Source organism: Durio zibethinus, chromosome 7 (genome assembly GCF_047325235.1).
Source record: "Durio zibethinus cultivar Kanyao isolate XHJ-2024 chromosome 7, ASM4732523v1, whole genome shotgun sequence".
Lineage (NCBI taxonomy): Eukaryota > Viridiplantae > Streptophyta > Magnoliopsida > Malvales > Malvaceae > Durio > Durio zibethinus.
Genome location: NC_143168.1, coordinates 21564226 through 21588104, shown reverse-complemented (window position 1 = coordinate 21588104; position 23879 = coordinate 21564226). Strand labels below are relative to the sequence as shown.

The following is a 23879-nucleotide window of genomic DNA, read 5'->3' as shown; positions in this document are numbered from 1 at the left end:
CTCAATATTCTTAGCGCATGTGTCCCTGTGTTGAATTGTAGAATACATATCCTTATTTGCATCACCTGAAGAGCCTCAACTCCTACTATAAGGGGCTGACAATAGATATGGTGTTCCTTCTTTTATTTCTTTCTATGTCGAATGCAACCATGTACTTCAACACTTAATTACCGTTTTTATGCGAGCATTTCTACTATTTTTTTATGTTCACTCTATTCTAGCAAGGGAGTCAGAATTCCTCTGATTAGAGCTACATATTTGTATTACTCCTTGCCCGTACTGTAAAAAACAAACTCAATCTTGATTTCAGATGATAGGGTAATGCTTACCGGGTCAGTGATATGAACTAAAAGTGTAGCAGGATAGGGTGGAGCTGAAGTGATCAAATCCTACAAGAGAGAGAGAGAGAGAGAGAGAGAGAGAGAGAGAGAGAGAGAGCGCAGGTGCTTTGTCATCCTTTCATCAGAGTCACAGACTAGCCTTTCATGTGAATTCCGGAGCCTGACAAGTTGGACGATAGTTTTGATACAAACTTTACTTGGATTTCTGGACAGATTTTAATCTGAAATTGGGTGTTCTTGGTGTCTTTGGGATCTCCTACTCTTGGGAATTTTTTTAATTTCTGGCTTAAATCCCTAAATGAAATTCTATTGCCTTTCCAAAAAAATCTGAAATTGGGTGTTGTTCATGACTGGTTTGAGTTTTGGGTAGTATTGCATGCATTTTGTCTTTCAAAAGTGTATTACTCGCCTACCAGTGCAACTGTGCAAATGCTTGTCGTACAGGAGGGATTGCCTGGATTTTCTTTTTTTTTTTTTTTTTTTTTTGAAATCATATATGTCCTGCTATTGTAATGGCTTATATTTATTTGGCTTAATGACTGTGAGATTGATTAACAGTAGATCAGTTGGTTGAATCGAATCTTGCTGTCTTTGTGTGTGTCACACATATAGCTTGTTACTGTATAATGGAGATTGTGTAATATTTAGTGGTAGAGTGAGCTAACATGATTCAATGGCACTCCTGGTTTTGAACATGTGAAGGGGACTGCTGACATTGTGCACATAATGCGCATGTGGAGGCAGGTGGTGTTCAACTTATTCAGTCTCGTAAGTGTTGTTAGTGTTATACTTGAGTGGTTCGTTGTTGTTTACTTACATGAATTTTTCTGAGGGTGGATTGTTGAACTAGGGCCATGGGTCAGGCAGGAAAAGGTGAAATGCTACTTTCATCTATTTAGAAGAACTTATAATGTCTAATTAAAAAAAAAAAGGTACTTGTAATGTTGAGCAGGAATTGTAACTTGAATTGAACCAATTTGATTTTGTATACTAATTTTTTCTCTTTCAAGCAGTGATATAATTATTTTTGATGATCCAAAATTATCATCATATAAAATCATCAAGTACTTATCAAATATAATAATATAATCACTATAATTTTTAAAATAATCACTCTATCCCAAACACCAAGCGATTCAGTTTATCGGCCTTAGAATGGCACGCTTTATTACAAGTCCACTTTTCCAGTGGCCCCCAATTTCGTAGAGATGAAAGCAAACTTCTCCTGTTTCACCATTCTCCCCTGTGCAGGAATGGCCAAGACCGAGCTCCATCCATTGCCCTATAGGCTTCTGCAAGAGACTAACTTGACGCTCCTGAACTTTTCCATCAGGGAGAGATAATTTAAGCTTCACAGGAAGTTCCCAACCGGAAGCCTCTTTCGTTAACATGACTACGTACACAACTTCATATACAGTTCCTGGCGAAAGGTCTGATATTTTGTATCTTCCTTTCACTGCCAGCCAACAAACAGTTCTTAGTCTGGCTACTTCAATTTTCTCATCACTGCATATCACGAAACAAATAACAAGCATGACCACATGGCAATTGACAAATGACAAAAACAATGATTCCCCTGAAAATATTCTCTGAATCTCACCTTGTTTCTTTAAAACTTTCCCACATCCAATATTCATGGTCACTCCAACTGATATGAGTGACCTTGCATACAGCACGAAGCATTTGTGACCAGACTTTGCATCCTCCCAAGTTTTCTGCATGAAGAGTTGGAACAGAAAATAACAATAATAATAATAAAATTTTCTTCTCAGTTTTTCACATTAAATTATCCACAGACTTTGTTCAATTAAACTTTTTGGCAAGCACTAATTTAGGAAACAAGAGAGAGGGAGAGGGAAACAAAACTTCATCTTGTGCTGTGGGAAGAACTCATTGGTATGGGAAGAACTCATTGGTAGTGTCAGTTGCTACTGCCTTTCTCTTCAAATTCATGGTTATGTTCACAACAAAAGCAAAGATGTCCACACTCTTGAATATAAAAAACAATGTCAAAGGGACTTAAAACGTGGGGAGAAACACAGAGGAGAGGCTGCAACACATAAAGGTACCAAGAAAGATACTTGTCTTTTTGTCTAGTCAGCCTCTATTGTAGTCAATTCGTAGAAAAATTTACAGTTTACTCTAGGACGCGTGAAGACTGGACTTTAATGAAGTCATGAGTTTTGTCTGAAAGATTGCATTGAATGATCTTGACTTTCCATTCAAAGGTTAAAAGTAATCAGAAGTAACCCTTTACTGAGTATTTATCATTTACCATTCAAAGTTAGACTTGTGAGGGAAAAAAGGGTGGAAACATCCATCATAAAAGCACAATACTAACTGAAGAAAACAAATGAATTCTCTGCAAATAATGAGATGATGTGCATAATACTATAAAAGAGGCGTGGATGAAACATTTCTAGAAGCCAACATCGTCATCAGATTTTGTTTGATCCTAAGAACTAGTGGCAAAACTTTGAAATTACTTTCTTTTCCCAGCATTTTGTCTAGATATTTTCTGGGAAATTCACTGATGCATTCAACTCATTTAGAATTGTGGAAGGTGATCTAGTCTCTTGAACTGCAAGAAAAATATTAACAAATGGAGGCAATCGCCTATCAGTCAGGATGGCTTGCAATATTGCACCATCCGCCTACCAATAGAAGAAAAGACTAGTCTAGAGTCAATAGGATATAATACTACCTTTGATGTCAAATTTAGCATATGCAAATAATTTATTTTACTTGGTCCATGCATCAGCAGTACCGTGTCAGGTACTCTACTTGTGCAAGGAGGTGGAAATTTCGTAGTAAACCGCCAACTTTTCCAGGGTCTCTGCAGTGTCTAAATTTGTCTATATACAGACAGAACAAGAAACAGAATGATATATCATCCTGTTCAACTGAGTTCCTATATTGTGTTAAACATATTTTCTTGCTGGTGAGTTCTTGTGTCATCTTTCCATACAGAAGATAATGAATGGAGCAAACCATATTGATCAATGGTTCTGATTAATAAGCTATCAAGAGTTATGGGTGATCCAGCGTCAATTTTTGTGCAGCCTCTAGTGAGTAATATCATTGACCCTGCTGGGGTGTCAAGGAGGTAGAAAAGCTGTCAAGGAATCTAATCACCATCCAAGCTGTGCTTAAAGACGCAGAGGAGAGGCAACTGGATGAACCACCTGTGAAACACTGGCTTTCAAAGCTAAAAAATGGAGCTTGTGACATAGAGGACATACCGGACACCTATGCACAGAAACTTTCCTTTGGAAGAGAAAGCAGCAGGTACGCAATTTCCGACCTCCATTCAGTCTAAGCGAGGTCCACTTTAAATCCAAGATTGCGCATAAGATCATCAAAATTTCAGCGGAACTTGCTGCAATTCCTGAAGAGAAAAACAAATTCCATCTCTACATAATTAGTGATTATGGAAGGTCCCAAAACCTTCCAGACACCACTTTCTTTTTGAACACAATGAATGTCATTCGCAGAGAATCTGACAAACAAACATTAATAAATCTGATGCTATCAAATGAATTTGATATGGAAGGTGATGTTTCAGTGATTCCTATTGTGGGGATGGGAGGCTTAGGCAAAACAATTCTAGCTCAACTTATCTTCCATGATGAGAGAGTAAAGAATCATTTTGATTTTAGGATGTGGATCTGTGTCACAGTTGAGTTCAATTATAGAAGGATACTCAAGGAAATGATAAAATTTCTCACAGAAGTGGAGTATTCTAACGAGTTAAGACACAAGCCGACTAGAGGCGCAGTTTCTAAAATTCTTGGCTGGGAAAAACTTTCTGCTTGTTTTAGATGATGTTTGGACTGAAGATTACCGAGAATGGGAGCCACTTCAAAACCTTTTGAAACAAGGAGGTAAGGGCAGCAGTGTTTTGGTCACCACTCGAATCACCAAAGTGTCAGACATTATGGGAACACAACCTCCTTACAGATTGGAATATTTGCCCGAGGATGAATGTTGGTCATTGTTTAAAAAAATTGCTTTCAAAGACTATAATTCATTGGTTGGCACACATGCAGAATTGGAAAACATTGGTAGGAAAATTGTATGGAAGTGTAACGGCTTGCCATTGGCAGTAAAGGCAGTGGGAGGTCTCCTGCGTGGTAATGTTGATGTAAGCAAATGGAAGAAAATCTTAAGACACAATATATTTGAGCTAGAGGAGGGGAATTTTGACAGGCCTAAAATTCTGCCTGCCTTGAAATTGAATTATGACCCTTCCTTCTAATCTAAAGCAGTGTTTTGCATATTGCTCGTTATTTCCAAAGGCCTATGTTTTTGATAGGAAGGAGTTGATCAAGCTTTGGATGGCTGAAGCATTCATTCAATCAAAAGAACAACAAAGTTTAGAGGGGGCTGGAATTGAACGCTTGGATGAATTGTTAACAAGGTCTTTCTTTCAAATTTTAAACATAAACAACAAGGTGGGATATACTATGCATGACCTTATTCATGACTTGGCTCTATCAGTTTCAACCCCCCAATGCTGCCAAGTCGAGTATGGCAAATCATGTATTTTCTGTGAAGAAACTCGTCATGTTTTGTGACGCCCAAGCCTGAGATATAACATAACCATATTACATTAAAATAAAACTCCAAAGTAATATAAAATTTTTTTTTCTTTTTTTCATTCTAAAATTTTTTAATAAAATAATTTATTCAAGAAAATCTGTAACTTTAATTCAACTAATGAAAAATCTTCATATTCTCAAATGCAAACTAATAAAAATATTAAACTGTTTCATAAGACTTGATCAGCCAACAATGCCTCTAATGTCTGAATAATCTTTCCCATATGATCTTCTAGCTTCTCACATAACTAAGCAAACTTATCACTTATTCATTTGTAAAAAAAAAATAAAAAGAGAATTAGCAAACTATAGGTCAGCAAGTATAGACTCATACATTTTATCGGATCAAGCATTGTTTTCATACATAGTATATATATCATTCAAAACATTCTTCAAATCATAATGTCAAAACATTTCAAAGATTATTGTTCTGTCAAATATTTTGCAAATTCACAAATTAATGTCAAAACATCTCAATTCATAAATCATTGCAAAATATGCTATTATTAATTATTGTAATCAAACCAAATCATGTATCAATCTTTAAATAATCACAAATCATTAGTTCATTGTTAGTTACGATCACTGCTATAACCCATGACGTTGGTTGTATCGACAATTTCATCATTATGATCATTGTTAACTATTATAACCCGTTAGCTAAAGCCTAATGCCCACTACAATAACCCGTTATCTAGGGCCGTATGATCATATACATGCTAACTACTATAACTTGTTAGCTAAAGCCATAGAATTAGTTCTGGTGTCGATGATCCCACTTTCTAGAGATGTAAAAATGTAACTATCATAAAATCATTCTTTAAATATAAATAATTTTATCATTTCATTTATAAGCATGATCCATCATTTATATAGCAAAAACATAAAATAATCATATACTTGATCTTATTTTCATATATCGAAAATAATGAAATAAAATATTTACTCATTTAGAAACATACATATATACGTAGGTTCGAAAACAAACAAAGTGTATGAGATTTTGCTTACCTACAAAAGTTAACTCAATTAACTAATACTAGTAGCTTGACCTCCTTTTATTAAAATAACCCTATCTCAATATATCCAAATCAAAATTAAGATTTTTTTAATGCGTTAGAAACTTGACTTGATAAGATTTCTAACCATATATATCCATATCGTGATTCTTTATAGATTAATTATAATAATTTTTGCAATCCACATCATATGCTGTTGTCAGATAGCATGTATACATTTCAATAAAAATTACACATTTATTCATAGGAAAGTCCAAATTCACTTCCGTTTGTTTCATTGGAAAGTAGACTCAATAAGTTTTCCAACATATATGGCTTAATCTGTAATTCCTTGTATAGAAATTAAGAGGAATTTCGAAATTATTCCCTGCTGCTGCTACTACTAGGCAGCCTGCACATTCTTAAGTAAAAATTAAACTACTCATTATAGAAAACTCAGAATTGACTTTCATTTATTTCATTGAATGGTAAATTCAACAAGTTTTTCAATGGTATATAATAATCATAGCAATATTTTATCTCTTAGTATAGAATATTATCTTAATCCATCATTACAAACACCAAGGTTCATACGAAATCGAAATTTTCCTTTTTAACCTTATCAAATTTCTGTTTTCTATTTTTACAGTAATAAAATCAAATTACCAAACTTTCTCAATATTTTATTAGACCCTAATTAAAGTTTAACTGATTTGCCCAATGAATTGACTATATTTAAGGTTGAGCAATGGTCAGTTCGGTTAATTTGATTGAAAAAATCGCAAAATTGATTTAGTCTTAGGGTAAAATGGAACCGATCGAAGTATAAGATAAGATCAAGAAAACTGAATCGACTTAAGCCATTTGATCTTGGTTTATTTTCTTGATTTAATCAATTCTGGTATATTGTTTCTTGTGTTAGAGATTCAATATAATTCATATAGAGGTAGTTCTTACAACAATTTTAAAATAGTGAGCAATACTCAAATAAAACAATAAAAATACAATACAACATAATACAAACTTAAATAATTGTATGCAATTAGCCAATTACAGTCCATAAAATCCAAGTCTCAAACAACATTAATTTATCATGCAAGCAGTAAAAATACTATTAGCCAATTACAATACATAAAGTTCAAGTCTAAAATATTAATTTATCCAATAGGTTACAATCCATAAAATCCAAGTTTCAAACAATATTAATTTATCTATCAGGATAATAAGCAGTAGGCAATAGGTAACAATAATACTCTTTATACTTTTTGCAATAAATAAAAAACAGCAACGCACTATTCACTGAAAAATATTCCATTTATGCCTGTCTAAAAGAAAAGGTGGTTGCTATTTGCACCTCAACATTTATTCAACATATCCTCTATTTTTAGCACTCCATTTTTTACTCATCATACCCCACACTCAAAACATAAATTTGCCTAAAATCCAAACACCCCACCTCTTTTCCTTCACACCCCAAACCTAAACTGTAAACCCTAGGATTTGAATCCCTAAATCAAGCCATTTGAAGTTAGAAAGCATAAAATCAAAGGTAAATTGTTTGTTCTTTATGCTTTTATGTTTAATTTCATGTTTACTTTTGTAAGATTTCATGTTGAAAGGTTTGGAAGTGATTTGAAACTTACGAAAATGGATTTTTGAAAGTTTTTAAAAGTTTCTAAAAATTGATGTCTGGAAGCCTTTAAAAGCTTCCTAAAATAGAGTTTTGAATTGCATCCAAACATTTTAACATGAAATAAAACCTAATGAACTAGCTTTTCCTGAGTACCAATAAAAGTCACATATAATAAATGTTCTTAGGACCAACAAAAGTCACCTACAATGAATAGTACTTTTGTTGTTCCCAAGAACTATTTATTATAAGCGATTTATCCTTAGTCCAACCTATAACAGTTGAAGAAACCCAACCAGATGTTGACTGAACTAGCATTTCCTGAGTAGCTTTTTTATCGCAACCCTATACGATGCAGATAAAGAAAAGTTAGTGCAATTGACACCTGGTTGGAATAACGAAAGTTGATGTAACTGCTGGAAGTGATGTTAACCTAGTAATGGGAGTTTTGGTAGAGTAAGAAACCAGGACACTAAGGAGGTAGCAAATAGAATTGGAAGCTGAGCTTGAATTACGAAAAAAAGCTGATAAAGTAGCTGATAAGGAAGTTGGCTATGAATATGCAAATAAGAATTGGGTGCAAAGGTTAAAGTTGGCTTGGAAGCTAATTATTAAGCCATTTGAGTCTATGCTATGCTGTCAAGTATTCTGTTATAACAGTTGTTAATAAGTTTTATTCGTATTTTACAATTATAGTTTTACTCAATTGAAGCAAGTGTACTATATATTTAGGAAATGCTATGTAAAAGTCATCATTATGAATAAAATACAGACATTTTCTCTCTTCTATTACTCTCTCTTCCTTCTCTTAATTCTATTTTTTCTCCTAGTCTTCTTTCATTCTTCTTAAATCACAGCCAATCTGTGACAAAAAATCACTATCAATAATGGTAAAGTGCTATACAGAAATGACATGCTTAAGCACTACCTAACCATTTCATTCTACACAAACCCAAATGGACTAACAAATAGTACCTTCATAAGTTCCCAAGAAGAATCGCTACTGGCAATTGAATCAAGAACTATTTTACTCTCGAAAAGCAAACAAAATTAGAATTCTGTAAAAAAAATTAATTTTGAAAATGCATTTCTAGATCATTGCATTGTTTTTTGGAACTGCATTTCCAATACATTGAAAAAGTTATAGGAAATGAATTTTCAATAATCTTTGTTCACTTCCGAAAATCAATTTCCGGTATATAACTTACTTTTTTGAAAATTAATTCCCAAAACTTACTGACATTTCGGATATGTATGTTTGCCTACATTCGCATTCTTCCAAAAATTCATTTTCAGTAAAACCTATTAGGAAAAGAAATTGACCTTTTACTTAGTTTAGGGTGAGAAGAGAGCTAAATGTGTGCAGGATAAAAAGGTAATTGACTTATGGGTATTTAAGTTATTTCATTAAAGGTTAAATTCGTAATAAAAATTTTGGGGTGTATTGAATAGCTTTTGGGGTGCAAATTGAACCCTTCAAAGAAAAAGATTGAATCATGTCCTAAAAACTTTAGATTTAAATACTGAAAGGGGAAAAAAGGGTGAAATAAAAAATACATGATTTATTTGTTTTATGGTAATGACCATGCAACATAGCATAATTAAAAGTGGTTTAATGTAACTTAAAATTATGATGCAGCAATACTAAACAAACTCCTTAAAATCCACTTATTAGAGTACTTAAGGTAAAAAGACTTACATAAGGGAAAATTAAAACCTAAAAAGAGCACAAGTTTAGGTTCAAATATAGTAATTGGAAATGCATTTGAATAATTAAATTACATTAAAATAGTTGACACATGAAATAACTAGCTCCAAAAAAAGATCATGAAAACTAAAAAATTATATAAATAAAAAAATAATAAAAACTTTATTCATATTATCTCAATTGATCAATACATTTTATTAATTAATCAATTATTGGGTTCAATCTAATCTTGGATAAATCTAAAAATACATAAAAATAACAAAAAGTCAGCTTTAACTAAAAGATTTAAAGAAATGAGAATTGAGAAAAATATATTGGTATTAATAAAATAATTATCCAAATTAGTTTTGTCAAGTTGTTCCATTTCATCCTCTAAGACATTTGGATTGAAATATAAAGATTCATGTAACTAATATTGAACACAAATAATAGCTTGCACAAGTTTAGGAGTTAAAGAACTATTATATGTATTAAGCACAATATCACCAGTGCCAAAAATAGATTCAGAAGAAACTGTGAATATAAGAATTGTTAACACATCATGAGCTAGATAAAAAAAGATAGGAAACCTATGATTATTGAGTTTCCACTAAAGAAAGACATCAAAACTCACCCCTCTTTAATATTATCAAACTCTTTATTTAAATATTTATCAAACTCTGATTTATTCTCTTCTCTACTTTGTTGTTTCCTAAACCTCCTAAACTCAATCATAATAGCTTATGAGTTATATAGATTCTCAATTCCAAGTTTATTGGTGGATGGTGGTGCTTGACTTGTATGGCTATTATTACCAACTTGTTTAGATTGAGATTACAACATGCTTTTGTATTTATAAAATAACTCATCTGTTACTTCTTGCACTTTCTTAATCATCATTGAAGTTTGATCATGAGAATACATTTTCATGAAGCAAAACTCTACAAATGTAAGTTTTTTCCTAGGATAAAAAAGAGAAGCAATATAAAGTAACATATTCATTTTCTCCACATTCTCGTAATACTTGTCATACTTATCCTTTATTCTCTTAACCATTACACTCAACATCAACATTTAATTGCCAATTTTATAAAATAATATAAACACCAAAAATATCTACAAGAAAATTATTAGTGGTGACATGTAGAACCGAAACTTTAATTTTGATATTGTAAAATTTCTACAAGAAAAGACATAATTTCCTAACATTTTTCTAATTGTTTTGATCAGGCACCCCATTTTTCAATAAGAGCTCACTTCTATAATAAGTATCAATATCATCAAATGCCTCAAAAGCTTTTTTAAACTTTTGAGGTTTTTTCAACATCAAGTAAGTAGAGTTCCACCTACTAATAATATTCAAACACAACAAGTTCTTACTTTGAATAAGATTATTGACAACATTATTTAAACTTGGCTAACCTAGAGGGCGATTGTTTCACATATCTAATCATTCCTCTAACACGAGCAACTAAATCTATCATTTCTTTTAACCCATGATTCACAATAAGGTTAACAATATGAGCAATGAATTTTAGAATATAAGTTTTTGCATTATTAAATTTTTCTTCAAGTATGAGATTATAACATCATTAGAACTAGCATTAATAATTGTGATAGTGAAAATCTTATCAATCCCTTAATCATTCAAACATTTCTCAATTGCTCTACCAATAGCCTCACTTTTATGACTAAAAATAGGACAAAAGTTTAATATCCTTTTGTTAAGTTGTCAATCATTGTCTACAAAAAAAGTTGTAAGACACATATAATTGACTCTTTGCAATTAAGTCCATCTGTCAGTAGTAAAAGATACTTTTATATAGACAATTTTAAGAATTATTTTAGTAGAATTTTTTTCCATCTATCTAAATTTGATAACAATCTTCAGCAATTGTCTATCATGATGGCATACGAAATCTAGGACATGCAAAAGACATAACAATAACAATAAACTAAGCTTTATATTCAATAACTCTTGAGTCAATTGTGTGACAGGCTAAAAAAAAATATTATGTTAGGTCGTAATTTTAAATCTTCTTGCGTAATTTATTTCTATAAAAAACAATCTTTTCATCTACTTCCTTAACTCTCGTATCATATCTTATTACTTACATCCACGTATTTCGTGGTCTATCTCTAGAAGTTTTGATCTCTTCTAAATTTAAAAACTCATTTCTCCTAATTGATGTACAGATAAGTTTACATTTCACACATCCAAAACATCTTAAATAATTCTCTCTTATCTTTTCTTAAATTTGGATTATCCTTAATTTTTTTTTTCAAATTTCTTCATTTTTGATTTGTCTCTTTTAGTCCTATCACATATTCATCTAATCACCCTCATCTCAGCTACATTCATTTTTTCCTCATGTTGTTTCTTAGCGGCCTAACACTCAGTCTCATATAACAATAGAGGCCTTACAGTTATTTTATACAATTTCACATTTAACTTTAAAGGTATGTTGCGATCACACAACACAATTGATGCATTTCACCACCTCACCCATCCTACTTGAATCCCATGATTTACATCCCTTTCGATCTCAACATTGTTTTGAACAATTGATCTCAAATATCGAAAATGACTACTATTTGGTACTACCTCACGATCTAACTTAATCACACTAGTCTCACTTTTTTATGACTACTAAACTTGCATTCCATATATTTAGTTTTAGATCTATTCAATTTAAAGCCTCTAGACTCTAGTGTATGCCTCCATAATTCTAACTTCGCATTAAAATCATCATTTGTTTTAGTAACTAAGACTGTATCATCGATAACTAGGGCATGTAATAGACATGCAATGCCTAAATGCTTTAGCTTCCACAAATCTAAAAGGCAATTCATCTATAAGAATCATCTCAGCCAAGTTTTCCTTAATGGCATCTTGAATAAATTTTCAAGTACCTAAAGACCCATCTCCTCTTAAGCTTAAAACTAATTCCATTTGGGAATGATCACCACTAGCATGAAGATATTTAGTATAAACACCTATGATTCTTTAATGCAAAGGTTCCATTTTTTTTAAGTGAGCATAAAATTTTCTATCACAATAATTGCATCTAGCTTTAAGATCACCTTTGTCATTAACAAATTTAGTGAAGTGGTCCCATACTGCCGACAATGTGTTAGGTCATTTCCTTTTCAGTTGAGTACTTACAACTTCACTTTTTATTACATCTGTGTCTCATTCACCTTGACAGATTGAATGAGTATCCACTTGTGTAGTATCTCTATCATTCATTTTGTTCAACATCTTTAACGAAAAAAAATTTTAAGTTATATATAAACACAAGGAAATGAATAATATGAATCCTAATTAACTACTAATAAATACAATTATTGCATGTGAAACTCATTCTATAATGTAATAAATGGAGGAGAAAGATGCATGCTATAAATCGTACACAAATGCCAAAGGCTTATTTTTTTCACCTATAGCATCTTACATGTATATTCTGATAAATGAAAACTACACAAATTCTAAAATTTTAATAGTAAAAACTACTGGTATACATGGTGATGAAATATTTAGAAGAGATTATGGCAGGCTTTGAGTTGATAAAAGGCTAGAAAAGGAAGAAATTGTTGTAAAGTCATTGAATAAATAAAAGGCTGAATATGGAGAAATTGCAGCCAACTTTGCCTTTATATCTTTCACACACCTAGCTTATATTGAACTTAATTGCCCTATCATGGTCCCATTCATTTTCTATTGCTATAATATTTCTCACTGAGTAAAAAAGACAACAGAGAAGTTATGGATTTCATACCTAGCATGGAAAGGAAAAAAGGAAATAATATTAAAAGTAAAATAAATAAACAAACATATCATGTAGTTTTATAATCATTTCCTTCACATAAAAGAAAAAGTTGAAAGATTTCATTGTCAGTGTAGGCCAATCAATTTTTTTTTCTCACCAGAATTATCAATAGATACATTGACCTCATGAACAACAATTAATCAATTAAGAAAAAGCACACAATTCCAATGCCATTGTGCATAATCTTCAAAGTAAGAAATCTTTTCATCCAAAATTTGTAGCATCGAGAAATTAAAAACACCCAGAAAACAAGAATAGAAAAAAAAAGATTTTTTTAACTACGGATTTGAATTAGAATTGATACATATCTAAAAATAGTAATTTAGAGAATGCTAGTAAAGGTGGAAGAGTGAAGAATCACAATTTCATATTTTTTTTCAATACGGGTCAGCTAAAAACTAAGTCTTTACGAAGTGACTAGCTAAAAATAGAAAATAGATATAGAAAACAAGCCTCACCAATTAAAAAAAAAAAGTCAAATCTTTTGAGGCAATGGAAGACATAAAAGCAAAAAAAAAAAAAAAAGAGAGAATTACCGAAGCAAGTACAGGGCTAATGAAAGGAAGAATGAAAGAATATTAGCATGACAAAAACGAGAAGCAGAGAGATTTGACAAGAAAACTAAGAAAAATAAACACTAAGTACAAAAGAATGAACCAGCAGAATTACACCAAAATTTGAAGGAATCAGAAACAAAATAGAAAGACAAGATATCAAAACCCTTACCTTAGAGTTAATGGACCAGATCACACAAGATTGAGCCCCAAAAAGCCTAGCAAGTCATTTGTGGTGACTATGACTTGAAACATTTTTAAAGAGTGAGAGCCTAAGTGAGTGATAGAGCGGGAGATTGAAAGGAAAGCTTAAGAGATCTCAACTTGGGAGGAGTGAAAAAGCTAAGTGAAGTCTGATATAAAGAGTCGAGAGAAGCGACTAGCAATGTCGAGAGAGAGAAAGTGTAAGTAGGTAAAATATAAAGGAAATATTACTAATATTTTAAAATTATTTAATTATTTAAATTAGTTTTTGGTCGATTCAGTTGTTAGAATCTAAAACTGAGAACTGACCGTTTAAACTGCACTAAAAACTGACTTACCAATATAACTCGAATTAACCAACCGATTTAACTAAAACTTTCGATTTTGGTTAGGTATTTCAATTATACTTGAACTTGGCTTAGCCCTAACTATATCTAAAATGACAAAACCCGAACTGGACCTATTTGAGCTGAAAATTTTCGATTTTGGTTGGATATTTCAATTATACCTGAATTTGGCTTAGCCTTAACTATATCTAAAATGATAAAACCCGAACCGAACCTGTTTGAGCTGATACATATGCACAAAACCTGAATGACCGTACCTGTATTTTAACGTAGCTTTTATATGATTTTTTTTTTTAAAAAGAACTAACAGGTAAAAGATTTTCTTAATTATAATTTAATAATAATTTAAATTTTTAATGTTTTATTACCATCAATTAAGTTTTTAATTTTTTTATTAAATGTACAAAATCTAATCACATTACAAAATTGAATTAATCAATTTTTAAATTATAATAAATTAAATTCTTAAATGATCTTAAACAGAGAATAGAGAAGAAAAAATTTTATTTTATTTAATATATTAATTGATAAATTTTAATTTATTCTATTAATATCATAGAAAATTTTATTTTAATTAATAAAAAAATTAATGATGTTTATTTTTTATTAAAAAACGTAATTAGATGTAAGTGATGTTAAAAGAATTGACTAATTATAACAAAAACTAGAGTTTAGATGATTTTTTAATGATAGACGAGATATTTTAACCGTTTAGCCTTTCTAAAAGCATAATGATTTTGTTCGAATCACCCCGTCCGTTTCATTTGTTTTTTTTTTTTTTTTTTTTTTTTTTTTTTTTTTTTTTTTCAAAAGAACAAGTAAAATCGGGTGGCTTTTTTGTTTTTTTTTTTTTTAATTTTTAGTATACCCTTAAATCCTTCCTACCTTACTAGATACTTAATCGGAGGAATCATTACGCGCCTAAACGCTATCAAACCCACGACGTCCAAAGAACCAGGGTGGGCACTTTGCGGAGGGTTTGTGTCGAGAAAACCCAGAGTCTCTGCTTTGACGGGGCTTGAAATCCAGAACAGATCCAATTCCATAACTTATAACGTCTTTCAACTATCTGAAAACCAATATCACCATTCTACATTTTAACAAAAACCCATTACAGAAACCCTCTAAACAACCCAATGACGTCAAGTTCCAGCGCAAAAACCCTGGTCAAAACCTTCCTGAAAACCCCACAAACTCTGAAAACCAAATTCCAAGCCAAGCAACTCCATGCCCAATTCCTCAAAACCCAACCCCACTCTCCCTCTTCAACTTCCATCCTCGTTTCCATCTACACAAATTTCAACCTTCTACAAGACTCCCTCTTTCTCTTCAACTCCATTAGCCCCCCTCCACTTCTTGCTTGGAAATCCATCATCAAATGCTATGCAAACTCTGGCCTTTTCCTAAACTGCTTAACTTGTTTTATCCAAATGCGTGGTTTTGGTATATACCCAGATCATAAAATGTTCCCTTTTGTTCTTAAAGCTTGTGCCTTTTTAAAGAACTTGAGGCTGGGTGAGTCTATTCATGGTTGTATTATTAGGCTTGGTTTGGACTTTGATTTGTTTACAGGAAATGCCCTTTTGAATATGTATGCAAAATTTCAAAGCTTAGAAGTGAATGGAGGATTTAAAGTTTTCACCTTTAATATGCTTGATGGAATGCCAAAAAGTGATGAACATTGTGAGAGATTGGCTCCAGAGAAGGGCAAAACTGTTATTCAATTGGATAGTGTGACAAAGGTTTTTAAGATGATGCCACAAAGGGATGTCGTTTCATGGAATACGGTAATTGCAGGGAATGCTCAAAATGGAATGTATGAAGAAGCTTTGAGGATGGTTAGGGAGATGGGGAATGCTAACGTGAAACCTGATTCATTTACTTTGTCCAGCGTGCTTCCTATATTTGCGGAGTATGTGGATATCATGAAAGGAAAGGAGATTCATGGATATGCTATTAGACATAGGTTTGATTCTGATTTGTATATAGGTAGTAGTCTAATTGATATGTATGCCAATTGTGCTAAGATTGAAGATTCATGCCATGTATTTAATCTGTTGCCTCAAAGAGATGATATTTCTTGGAATTCAATTATTGCAGGGTGTGTACAGAATGGTATGTTTGATGAAGGTCTGAAGTTATTTCGTCGAATGTTAATGGCTAAAGTAACACCAAGAGAAGTTTCATTTTCTAGTATTATGCCGGCTTGTGCTTACTTGACAACACTGCATTTAGGAAAGCAACTTCACGGTTACATAATTCGGGGTAGATTTGATGATAATGTGTTTATAGCCAGCTCACTTGTTGATATGTATGCCAAATGTGGAAACATCAAGGTAGCTAGGTGGATTTTTGATCAAATGGAACACCATGACATGGTTTCATGGACAGCGATAATCATGGGACATGCTTTGCATGGACATGCCTATGATGCCCTTTCATTATTCGAGCAGATGGAAAAGGATGGGGTGAAACCCAACTATGTATCTTTTATAGCTGTTTTTACTGCTTGTAGTCATGCTGGATTGACAGATGAAGCTTGGAAGCATTTCAAAAGAATGAGCCAGAATCATGGTATTACACCTGGCTTGGAACACTATGCTGCTATGGCAGACCTTCTTGGTCGTGCAGGAAAGTTGGAGGAAGCTTATGAATTCATCTCTAGCATGCATATTGCACCTACAGGCAGTATTTGGTCAACGCTATTATCTGCTTGTAGAGTCCATAAGAACCTTGAGTTGGCTGAAAAGGTTGCCAAAGAAATATTTAAAATTGATACAGGGAATGTGGGAGCTTATATTCTGATGTCAAATATGTATGCAGCTGCTCGTAGATGGAAAGATGCAGCAAAGATGAGAATCATTATGAAGAGAAAAGGCGTAAGAAAGGAACCAGCTTGCAGTTGGATAGAAGTTAAAAACAGGGTTCATACTTTCATATCAGGAGATAAATCACATCCTCTTGATGACAGAATACTTAAGGCATTGAAAGACCTTATGGAGAGGATTGAACGAGAAGGGTATATTCCTGACACAAATGAGGTTTTCCATGATGTTGAGGAGGAGCAGAAGAAATACTTGCTGTTTAGCCATAGTGAGAGATTAGCTTTAGCTTTTGGCATCATTAGCACTCCTGCTGGGACAACAATTCGAATAACCAAGAACATTCGTGTTTGTGTGGACTGCCACACAGCTATAAAGTTCATGTCAAAGATTATTCAAAGAGAGATAATCGTGAGGGATAATAGCAGATTTCACCATTTCAAAGACGGAGAGTGTTCATGCAGAGATTATTGGTAACAGGCCGAATATGAAATGATGTTGAGATCCAAATCATTGATCATCTACAGGTTGAGGGATCAATATGATATGCTGTTTTCACTCTTTGAGCATGGGAGAAAATTGCCATGAGAATCTATGTGGTAAGAATTCATAAGCTTCCCCCCAGAAAACTTCATGAAAGCTAAGTTCTTTTGAAGTGCATTTTTCTGGAGCCTCTCTCCTCCTTATCTCCATCAGACTGTTGTTGGAATAATTGCATGCTAACTTTGTATGATTATTTTGTTTAAAACATTTATGTACATATTACATTGAAACTCACTTTGGAAGAGTTTTACCAATAATGTTTTTCCTCCATGTGAAATTCTAGCTGATAAAGAAATTTGTTCTCATCATTGGCAGAATGGTAGTTGTTGATCATGATTCATGACCTTGATTTGAAATCCTATCTATCCTCCTGTTGCCTCCGGACAAGTATGGTTTATTGTTGCATCCTTGAATCTTGAAAGCAATTCCTTGAATTGCCATTAACTTTACAGCCCTGCAAAACACATACATGCATCGGTTGGTCCATCTTTATGCTTAAAGCAATTAATTTTTTTTCTTCAGACTTCACTTAACATCTAACCTTGGAAAGAAGTTAAAGCTTTATGTTAGAGGCAATTACTATTGGCTTAAAAATTAAAATACTAACAAGCTTTTATCCTGTAGACTAGAGAATCTGCTTTTCTTATTTAAGCTACATAAAGGAGTAATGCTTTAAGCTAACAAAGAATATGAACTTTTATATTCTCAGATCCTTATCTTTCTTTTCTCTTAAAAGAACTTATATTTATAACAAAATAAACAAGAATAATTAGCAAAGGAAGAATAAGTTTGTAAATGGTTTTTTACTGTTTATTTGTTTAAGTTCAAAATATGAGCAAGGACTAAAAAAGTACTCACCTTTACTCAAAATAATAGAGGAATCTATGACTTCTTCTTTTGCAAATCAGCAGCTGAAGGTAAGTTGATTGAATCAAATACCTGGTCTCTAACATGCATGATCTTTGGCTGAGAGAGGTAGGTAGCCCATCCTCAGGAAAGGACTGGGACAATCATCGAAATATAAGACCTTGAGTAAAGAGGCTCTTTAAGGTCTCTTTGGCATCTGAAAATTTTAGAATGGGGCATGAGGTAATCACCAGACCGTCAATAGCTGTTGGCAGTCCATCTGTCAGTGACTCAAGCTTTGAACAGCCTCAGATAGAGAGCATTTTGAGAGAGGACAAGCTCTTCGATGACCCTATTTCTACAGACAAAGAAGTGAGGTCTTTGCAGTCACTGATATGAACCCCTAAACATAGCTCAACATAACATTGTAAGCCTAATCTATCAACAAGCATTCATGATGATTCCAATTTCCCACAACAATAAGAACAATGTATACAGGCATCCTTTGTAGAAATAGCTCTCTCTCTCTGTCTCTCTCTCTCTCTCTCTCTCTCTCTCTCTCTCTCTCTCTCTCTCTCTCTGTGCATGATTAGATAATCATCCACATGCCATTGATGTGTGTTAATTTAATGTTAGCAAGGTTAGAATTATATAAAGTTCATATTGAACTTTTGTCTTATGGTGTGGTGGAGCTTACTTGGGTAATGAGTTTACACTATTTGTCCGTCCTATTTTGCATACTTAGCTTTGAATGCATGCAACTACACCTGTGACTTTGTTTCCTAGAAAGTTTCTGCTCAATTTGCCAATATGCTTGCTTGGAATGGCTTACTATTTTCCTTGGTAGCTTCTATGAACTAAATAGCTTGGATTGTCTTCTAAAATAGCATCGGAAGGAATCTTTTCATTCTAAGCTACTATATATATGTATACATATAAAAGGAATCTTTGCTTGGATTAATGACCAACTTTGACTAACTGCTTTAGGTATTGACCAAATGAAATTCAAATTTTTATGCGATTATGGAACGAAGGAGAAAATAAACGAAGTCTTGTTTGCAAGGAACAGAAGAAATCGATTATTTTTAAATATTTTTTGGCATAAAATATTAGAAAGGAATGTCGTACTCACCTTTACAGCAAACAAATCAACGAATCCTTGCTTTGTTCTTTGGTGCATCTGGGTGGAAGATAGCTTGATGGAATCAATTTCCAGGTCTGGGATATGAATGATCTTTGACCATTCTGTAGCTCCTGCACCCTCTTTTTGGCATGCTTCTATCAGTAGGGGACACCCATGAATCTTCAAATGTTGCAGAGAGGGAGGAAGCCCCTCCTCTGGAAAGCACTGGATCAAGGGACAATCCTCCATATACAGGTCCTTGAGTAAAAGGAGGTTCTTTAAGGTCTCTTTGGCACCTAGAGACTTTAGAAGGGGGCATGAGCCAATCATCAGACACTCAAGTGCTGTTGGTAAACCTTCATCTGGCAATGATTCGAGCATTGGACAGCCTTGAATTGAGAGCAGTTGGAGAGAGGACAGGCTTTGCAAGGATTCTTTTGCTTCTGACAGAGATGTGAGGGATTTGCAATCACTGATGTATAAAGCCTTAAGACCCAGAAGATGGGGCAGTTTTGGGAAAAAGATTAGGTCAGAGATGTTTGAAATGACAAGGGAGTGGAGAGAATTGGTATTTGGTATTGCCCTCACTAGTGTTAGACTAGAACATGTGTCTAGAGCTAAATACTGAAGACGCTGGGCGAACTGTGGGACAGGAAAGACACTTACGAGTTCACATCCACTTATCTCCAGTTTTTGTGGAGCACATTGCTGAGGCAGTAAATGGATCTTGGGGCAGTTTACCAACTTCAATTCCAAAGGACCAGCAAAAACAGAACTGGATTGGTCAACAAGGTTGCCTTGATCATATTGGGCGATGCACCTTCCTTCTTGCCAATCCTCCAGAACAAGGTTGTTAATAAGTATTAAAAACAACAGAGAAGGAGCCATTGGAAGAGCCTTCAATGAGTCGCACTTCTTTACCTTGAGAAATCTTAAATGGGACATGAAGTTCGGTACCTTCCTCAGCTTGGGGCAGTTTATAATATGCAGCGTACACAATGAAGTGTATTGATCTTCTGGCCACTCCCCAAGCTTTTGCATCCCTTTGATGTAGAGCTCTCTAAGGCAAGGTAACTGACCAAGGGACAATATTTTGCACTTAGTACAATCATATAAGGAAAGTGTAACCAAATTTTGGAGCAGACCATCTGTCATCCAAGAAGGAAATTTTGAGCCTACAAAGTGATGAATTGCAAGATCTTCGAGATTTGAGTGACCTTGGAGGTCCTTAAGCTCCCTCTCTGCTTTGACTTCATCTTGTTCATTGAAATCTCTACCTCTCCAGTCTAACACCTGCTTCTGAAGGCTCTCCTTCGCCTTTAACTTTGTGTCTGCTTCATTCACTGCATTTCCTAGCTTTAACGTATGCAGTGCGGTAAGGTATGCAATGTCCTTCGGTTTTGCAATTCCATGTCCACTTGTGTCACTGACAAGAAATGCATTCAACCTCTTTACAGTTGTTAAGTTTACCATTTTTGATGGCAGCAACCTGCAGTTGAACCAAAATATCTCATCTAGCTCGAGATAATGCAGGTTAACCAAGTCACCAAGGTCCTTGGGCAATTCACAAAGCCAAAGGCACCCTAGAAGTTTAAGGGTCTGCAGATTGTAAAGGTTACAAATGGAGTTGGGAAGCAATTTGATCTGTGTTCTAGAGAGGTCCAGGTATCGTAGTAGCTTCAACTCTTCAATAGAATTTGGCAATTCTACAACACTGCTGAAACTTAGGTCCAAGACACGAATATATGGTAGAGAATGAAACATCTTTTCAAGAGTCTGCCCCAGGCCTTTCAAGTACTGACCATGCAGTAGGAATGTGCGCAGCTTTTTAGAATTTTCAACAATCTGTAAGATGGAATTCTCTAAATCTGCAGAGTGAAGTGAGACATGACGAGTTTCTTCACAGAAAATGCCTGATTTGCCATACTCAACTTGGCAGCATTGGGGGGTTGAAACTGATAGAGCCAAGTCATGAATAAGGTCATGCATAGTATATCCCACCTTGTTGTTTATGTTTAAAATTTGAAAGAAAGACCTTGTTAACAATTCATCAAAACATTCAATTCCAGCCTCCTCTAAACTTTGTTGTGCATTTGATTGAATGAATGCTTCAGCCAGCCAAAGCTTGACCAACTCCTTTCTATCAAAAACATAGGCCTTTGGAAATAAGGAGCAATATGCAAAACACTCCTTTAGATTAGAAGGTAGGTGGTCATAACTCAATTTCAAGGCAGGCAGAATTTTCGGCCTGTCAAAATTCCCCTCCTCTAGCTCAAATATGTTGTGTCTTAAGATTTTCTTCCATTTGTTTACATCAACATTACCACGCAGGAGACCTCCCATTGCCTTTACTGCCAATGGCAAGCCGTTACACTTCCATACAATTTTCCTACCAATGTTTTCCAATTCTGCATGTGTGCCACCCAATGAACCATAGTCTTTGAAAGCAATATTTTTAAACAATGACCAACATTCATCCTCGGGGAAATAATCCAATCTGTAGGGAGGTTGTGTTCCCATAATGTCTGACACTTTGGTGATTCGAGTGGTGACCAAAACTCTACTGCCCTTACCACCTTGTTTTAAAAGGTTTTGAAGTGGCTCCCATTCTCGGTAATCTTCAGTCCAAACATCATCTAAAACAAGCAGAAAGTTTTTCCGGGCCAAGAATTTTAGAAAGTGTGCCTCTAGTCGGCTTGTGTCTAACTCGTTAGAATACTCCACTTCTGTGAGAAATTTTATCATTTCCTTGAGAATCCTTCTATAATTGAACTTAACTGTGACACAGACCCACATCCTAAAATCAAAATGATTGTTTACTCTCTCATCATGGAAGATAAGTTGGGCTAGAGTTGTTTTGCCCAAGCCTCCCATCCCCACAATAGGAATGACAGAAACATTACCTTCCATTTCAAATTCATTTGATAGCATCAGATTTATTAATGTTTGTTTATCAGATTCTCTGCCAATGACATTCATTGTGTTCAAAAAGAAAGTTGTGTCCGGAAGGTTTTGAAACCTTCCATAATCACTAATTATGTTGAGATGGAATTTGTTTTTCTCTTCAGCAATTGCAGCAAGTTCTGCTGAAATTTCGATGATCTTATGCGCAATCTTGGATTTAAAGCGGACCTCGCTTAGACTGAATGGAGGTCGGAAATTGCGTACCTGCTGTTTTCTCTTCCAAAGAAAAGTTTCTGTTGCATAGGTGTCCAGTATGTCCTCTATGTCACAAGCTGCATTTTTTAGCTTTGAAAGCCACTGTTTGACAGGTGGTTCATTCAGTTGCCTCTCCTCTGCGTCTTTAAGCACAGCTTGGATAGTGATTAGATTGCTTGACAGCTTTTCTACCTCCTTCTTGACACCCAGGATTGCAAGAAACCCTTCCTTGATCAAGGATCCAGCAGCGTCAATGATATTACTAACTAGAGGCTGCACAAAAATTGAAGCTGGATCACCCATAACTCTTGATAGCTTATTAATCAGAACCCTTCAAAACAGAAAAAGTATTGATCAATATGGTTTGCTTCATTCATTATCCTCTGTATGGAAAGACAACACAAGAACTCACGAGCAAGAAAATATGTTTAAGACAGCATAGGAACTCAGTTGAACAGGATGATATATCATTCAGTTTCTTGTTCTGGCTGTATATAGAAAAATTCAGGCACTGCAAAGACCCTAGAATGGTAGGTGGTTTACTACGAAATTTCCACCTCCTTGCAAAAGTTGAGTACCTCACACGGTACTGATGATGCATGGACCAAGTAAAATAAATTATTTACATATGCTAAATTTGACATCAAAGGTACTATTATATCCTATTGACTCTAAACTAGTCTTTTCTTCTATTGGTAGGCAGATGGTGCAATATTGCAAGCCATCCTGACTGATTGGCGATTGCCTCCATTTGTTAATATTTTTCTTGCGGTTCAAGAAACTATATCACCTTCCACAATTCTAAATGAGTTGAATGCTTCTGTGAATTTCCCAGAAAATATCTGGACAAAGTGCTGCAAAAAGAAAGTAATTTCAAAGTTTTGCCACAAGTTCTTAGGATCAGACAAAATCTGATGATAATGATGGCTTCCAGAGTTTTATCCATGCCTCTTTGCAGAGGATTCATTTGTTTTCTTCGGTAAGTATTGTGCTTTTGTGATGGATGTTTCCACCCTTTTTTCCCTCACAAGTCTAACTTTGAATAGTGAATGAAAAATACTCAGTAAAGGATTACTTCTGAGAACTTTTCACCTTTGAATGAAAAGTCAAGATCATTCAATGCAATCTTTCAGACAAAACTGATGACTTCATTAAAGTCCAGTCTTCACGCGTCCTAAACTGTAAATTTTTCTA

General features: G+C 34.1%; 3 protein-coding genes, 1 long non-coding RNA gene and 1 pseudogene across 7 annotated transcripts; 3 read left to right on the top strand and 2 right to left on the bottom strand.

The window, feature by feature from the left end:
- Positions 1-1332: 1332 nt before the first annotated feature.
- On the bottom strand, positions 1333-14040 carry LOC111276975 (protein PHLOEM PROTEIN 2-LIKE A1-like; annotated as a pseudogene). The gene is made up of 4 exons (XR_016343612.1): positions 13814-14040; positions 4817-4927; positions 1942-3729; positions 1333-1847 (listed from the first exon to the last, which is right to left on the bottom strand). The product of XR_016343612.1 is annotated as a protein PHLOEM PROTEIN 2-LIKE A1-like (transcript).
- Positions 3344-4931, top strand: LOC111277470 (putative disease resistance protein RGA3). The gene is made up of 5 exons (XM_089763428.1): positions 3344-3447; positions 3575-4113; positions 4163-4485; positions 4610-4795; positions 4842-4931. The coding sequence occupies exons 1-5, from the start codon at positions 3344-3346 to the stop codon at positions 4929-4931; spliced, it is 1242 nt and encodes a 413-aa protein (XP_089619554.1).
- Positions 6944-8357, top strand: LOC149518140 (uncharacterized). Its single transcript, XR_016343613.1, has 2 exons — positions 6944-7489; positions 7929-8357. It is a non-coding gene; the product is annotated as an uncharacterized LOC149518140 (long non-coding RNA).
- Positions 14041-15088: 1048 nt separating the features above from the next.
- Positions 15089-19538, top strand: LOC111276973 (putative pentatricopeptide repeat-containing protein At3g23330). Of its 2 annotated transcripts, none has more exons than XR_016343611.1 (2): positions 15089-17613; positions 19391-19538. XR_016343611.1 is itself a non-coding variant. In XM_089763806.1 (2 exons), exons 1-2 carry the CDS (start codon positions 15329-15331, stop codon positions 17489-17491), a joined length of 2052 nt encoding a protein of 683 aa, XP_089619932.1. In that variant the 5' UTR covers positions 15089-15328; the 3' UTR covers positions 17492-17972. The 2 variants fall into 2 exon arrangements, 1 of the variants encoding a protein (XP_089619932.1); XM_089763806.1 differs by lacking the exon at positions 19391-19538 and having other exon boundaries at positions 15089-16181; positions 16293-17972.
- On the bottom strand, positions 17875-23576 carry LOC111277473 (disease resistance protein RGA2-like). Of its 2 annotated transcripts, XR_016343604.1 has the most exons (4): positions 23098-23576; positions 19536-23016; positions 18416-18761; positions 17875-18011 (listed from the first exon to the last, which is right to left on the bottom strand). XR_016343604.1 is itself a non-coding variant. In XM_089763803.1 (3 exons), exons 1-3 carry the CDS (start codon positions 23154-23156, stop codon positions 17952-17954), a joined length of 3600 nt encoding a protein of 1199 aa, XP_089619929.1. In that variant the 5' UTR covers positions 23157-23576; the 3' UTR covers positions 17883-17951. The 2 variants fall into 2 exon arrangements, 1 of the variants encoding a protein (XP_089619929.1); XM_089763803.1 differs by lacking the exon at positions 18416-18761 and having other exon boundaries at positions 17883-18011.
- Between the last annotated feature and the right edge of the window lie 303 nt (positions 23577-23879).

What these genes read in the sequence shown, in the direction of transcription:
- LOC111277470 (XM_089763428.1), top strand. Translation starts at nt 3,344, where the DNA reads ATGGTTCTGATTAATAAGCTATCAAGAGTTATGGGTGATCCAGCGTCA. An exon ending in CCTGCTGGGGTGTCAAGGAG is followed by an intron (nt 3,448 to 3,574) that starts GTAGAAAAGCTG and finishes CTTGTGACATAG; the next exon opens with AGGACATACCGGACACCTAT. An exon ending in AAGACACAAGCCGACTAGAG is followed by an intron (nt 4,114 to 4,162) that starts GCGCAGTTTCTA and finishes TGCTTGTTTTAG; the next exon opens with ATGATGTTTGGACTGAAGAT.
- LOC111276973 (XM_089763806.1), top strand. Translation starts at nt 15,329, where the DNA reads ATGACGTCAAGTTCCAGCGCAAAAACCCTGGTCAAAACCTTCCTGAAA. An exon ending in TGATTCTGATTTGTATATAG is followed by an intron (nt 16,182 to 16,292) that starts GTAGTAGTCTAA and finishes CAATTATTGCAG; the next exon opens with GGTGTGTACAGAATGGTATG.
- LOC111277473 (XM_089763803.1), bottom strand. Translation starts at nt 23,156, where the DNA reads ATGATATATCATCCTGTTCAACTGAGTTCCTATGCTGTCTTAAACATA. An exon ending in TTAAACATATTTTCTTGCTC is followed by an intron (nt 23,017 to 23,097) that starts GTGAGTTCTTGT and finishes TCTGTTTTGAAG; the next exon opens with GGTTCTGATTAATAAGCTAT. An exon ending in TTGATTTGTTTGCTGTAAAG is followed by an intron (nt 18,012 to 19,535) that starts GTGAGTACGACA and finishes TGTGTTTTGCAG; the next exon opens with GGCTGTAAAGTTAATGGCAA.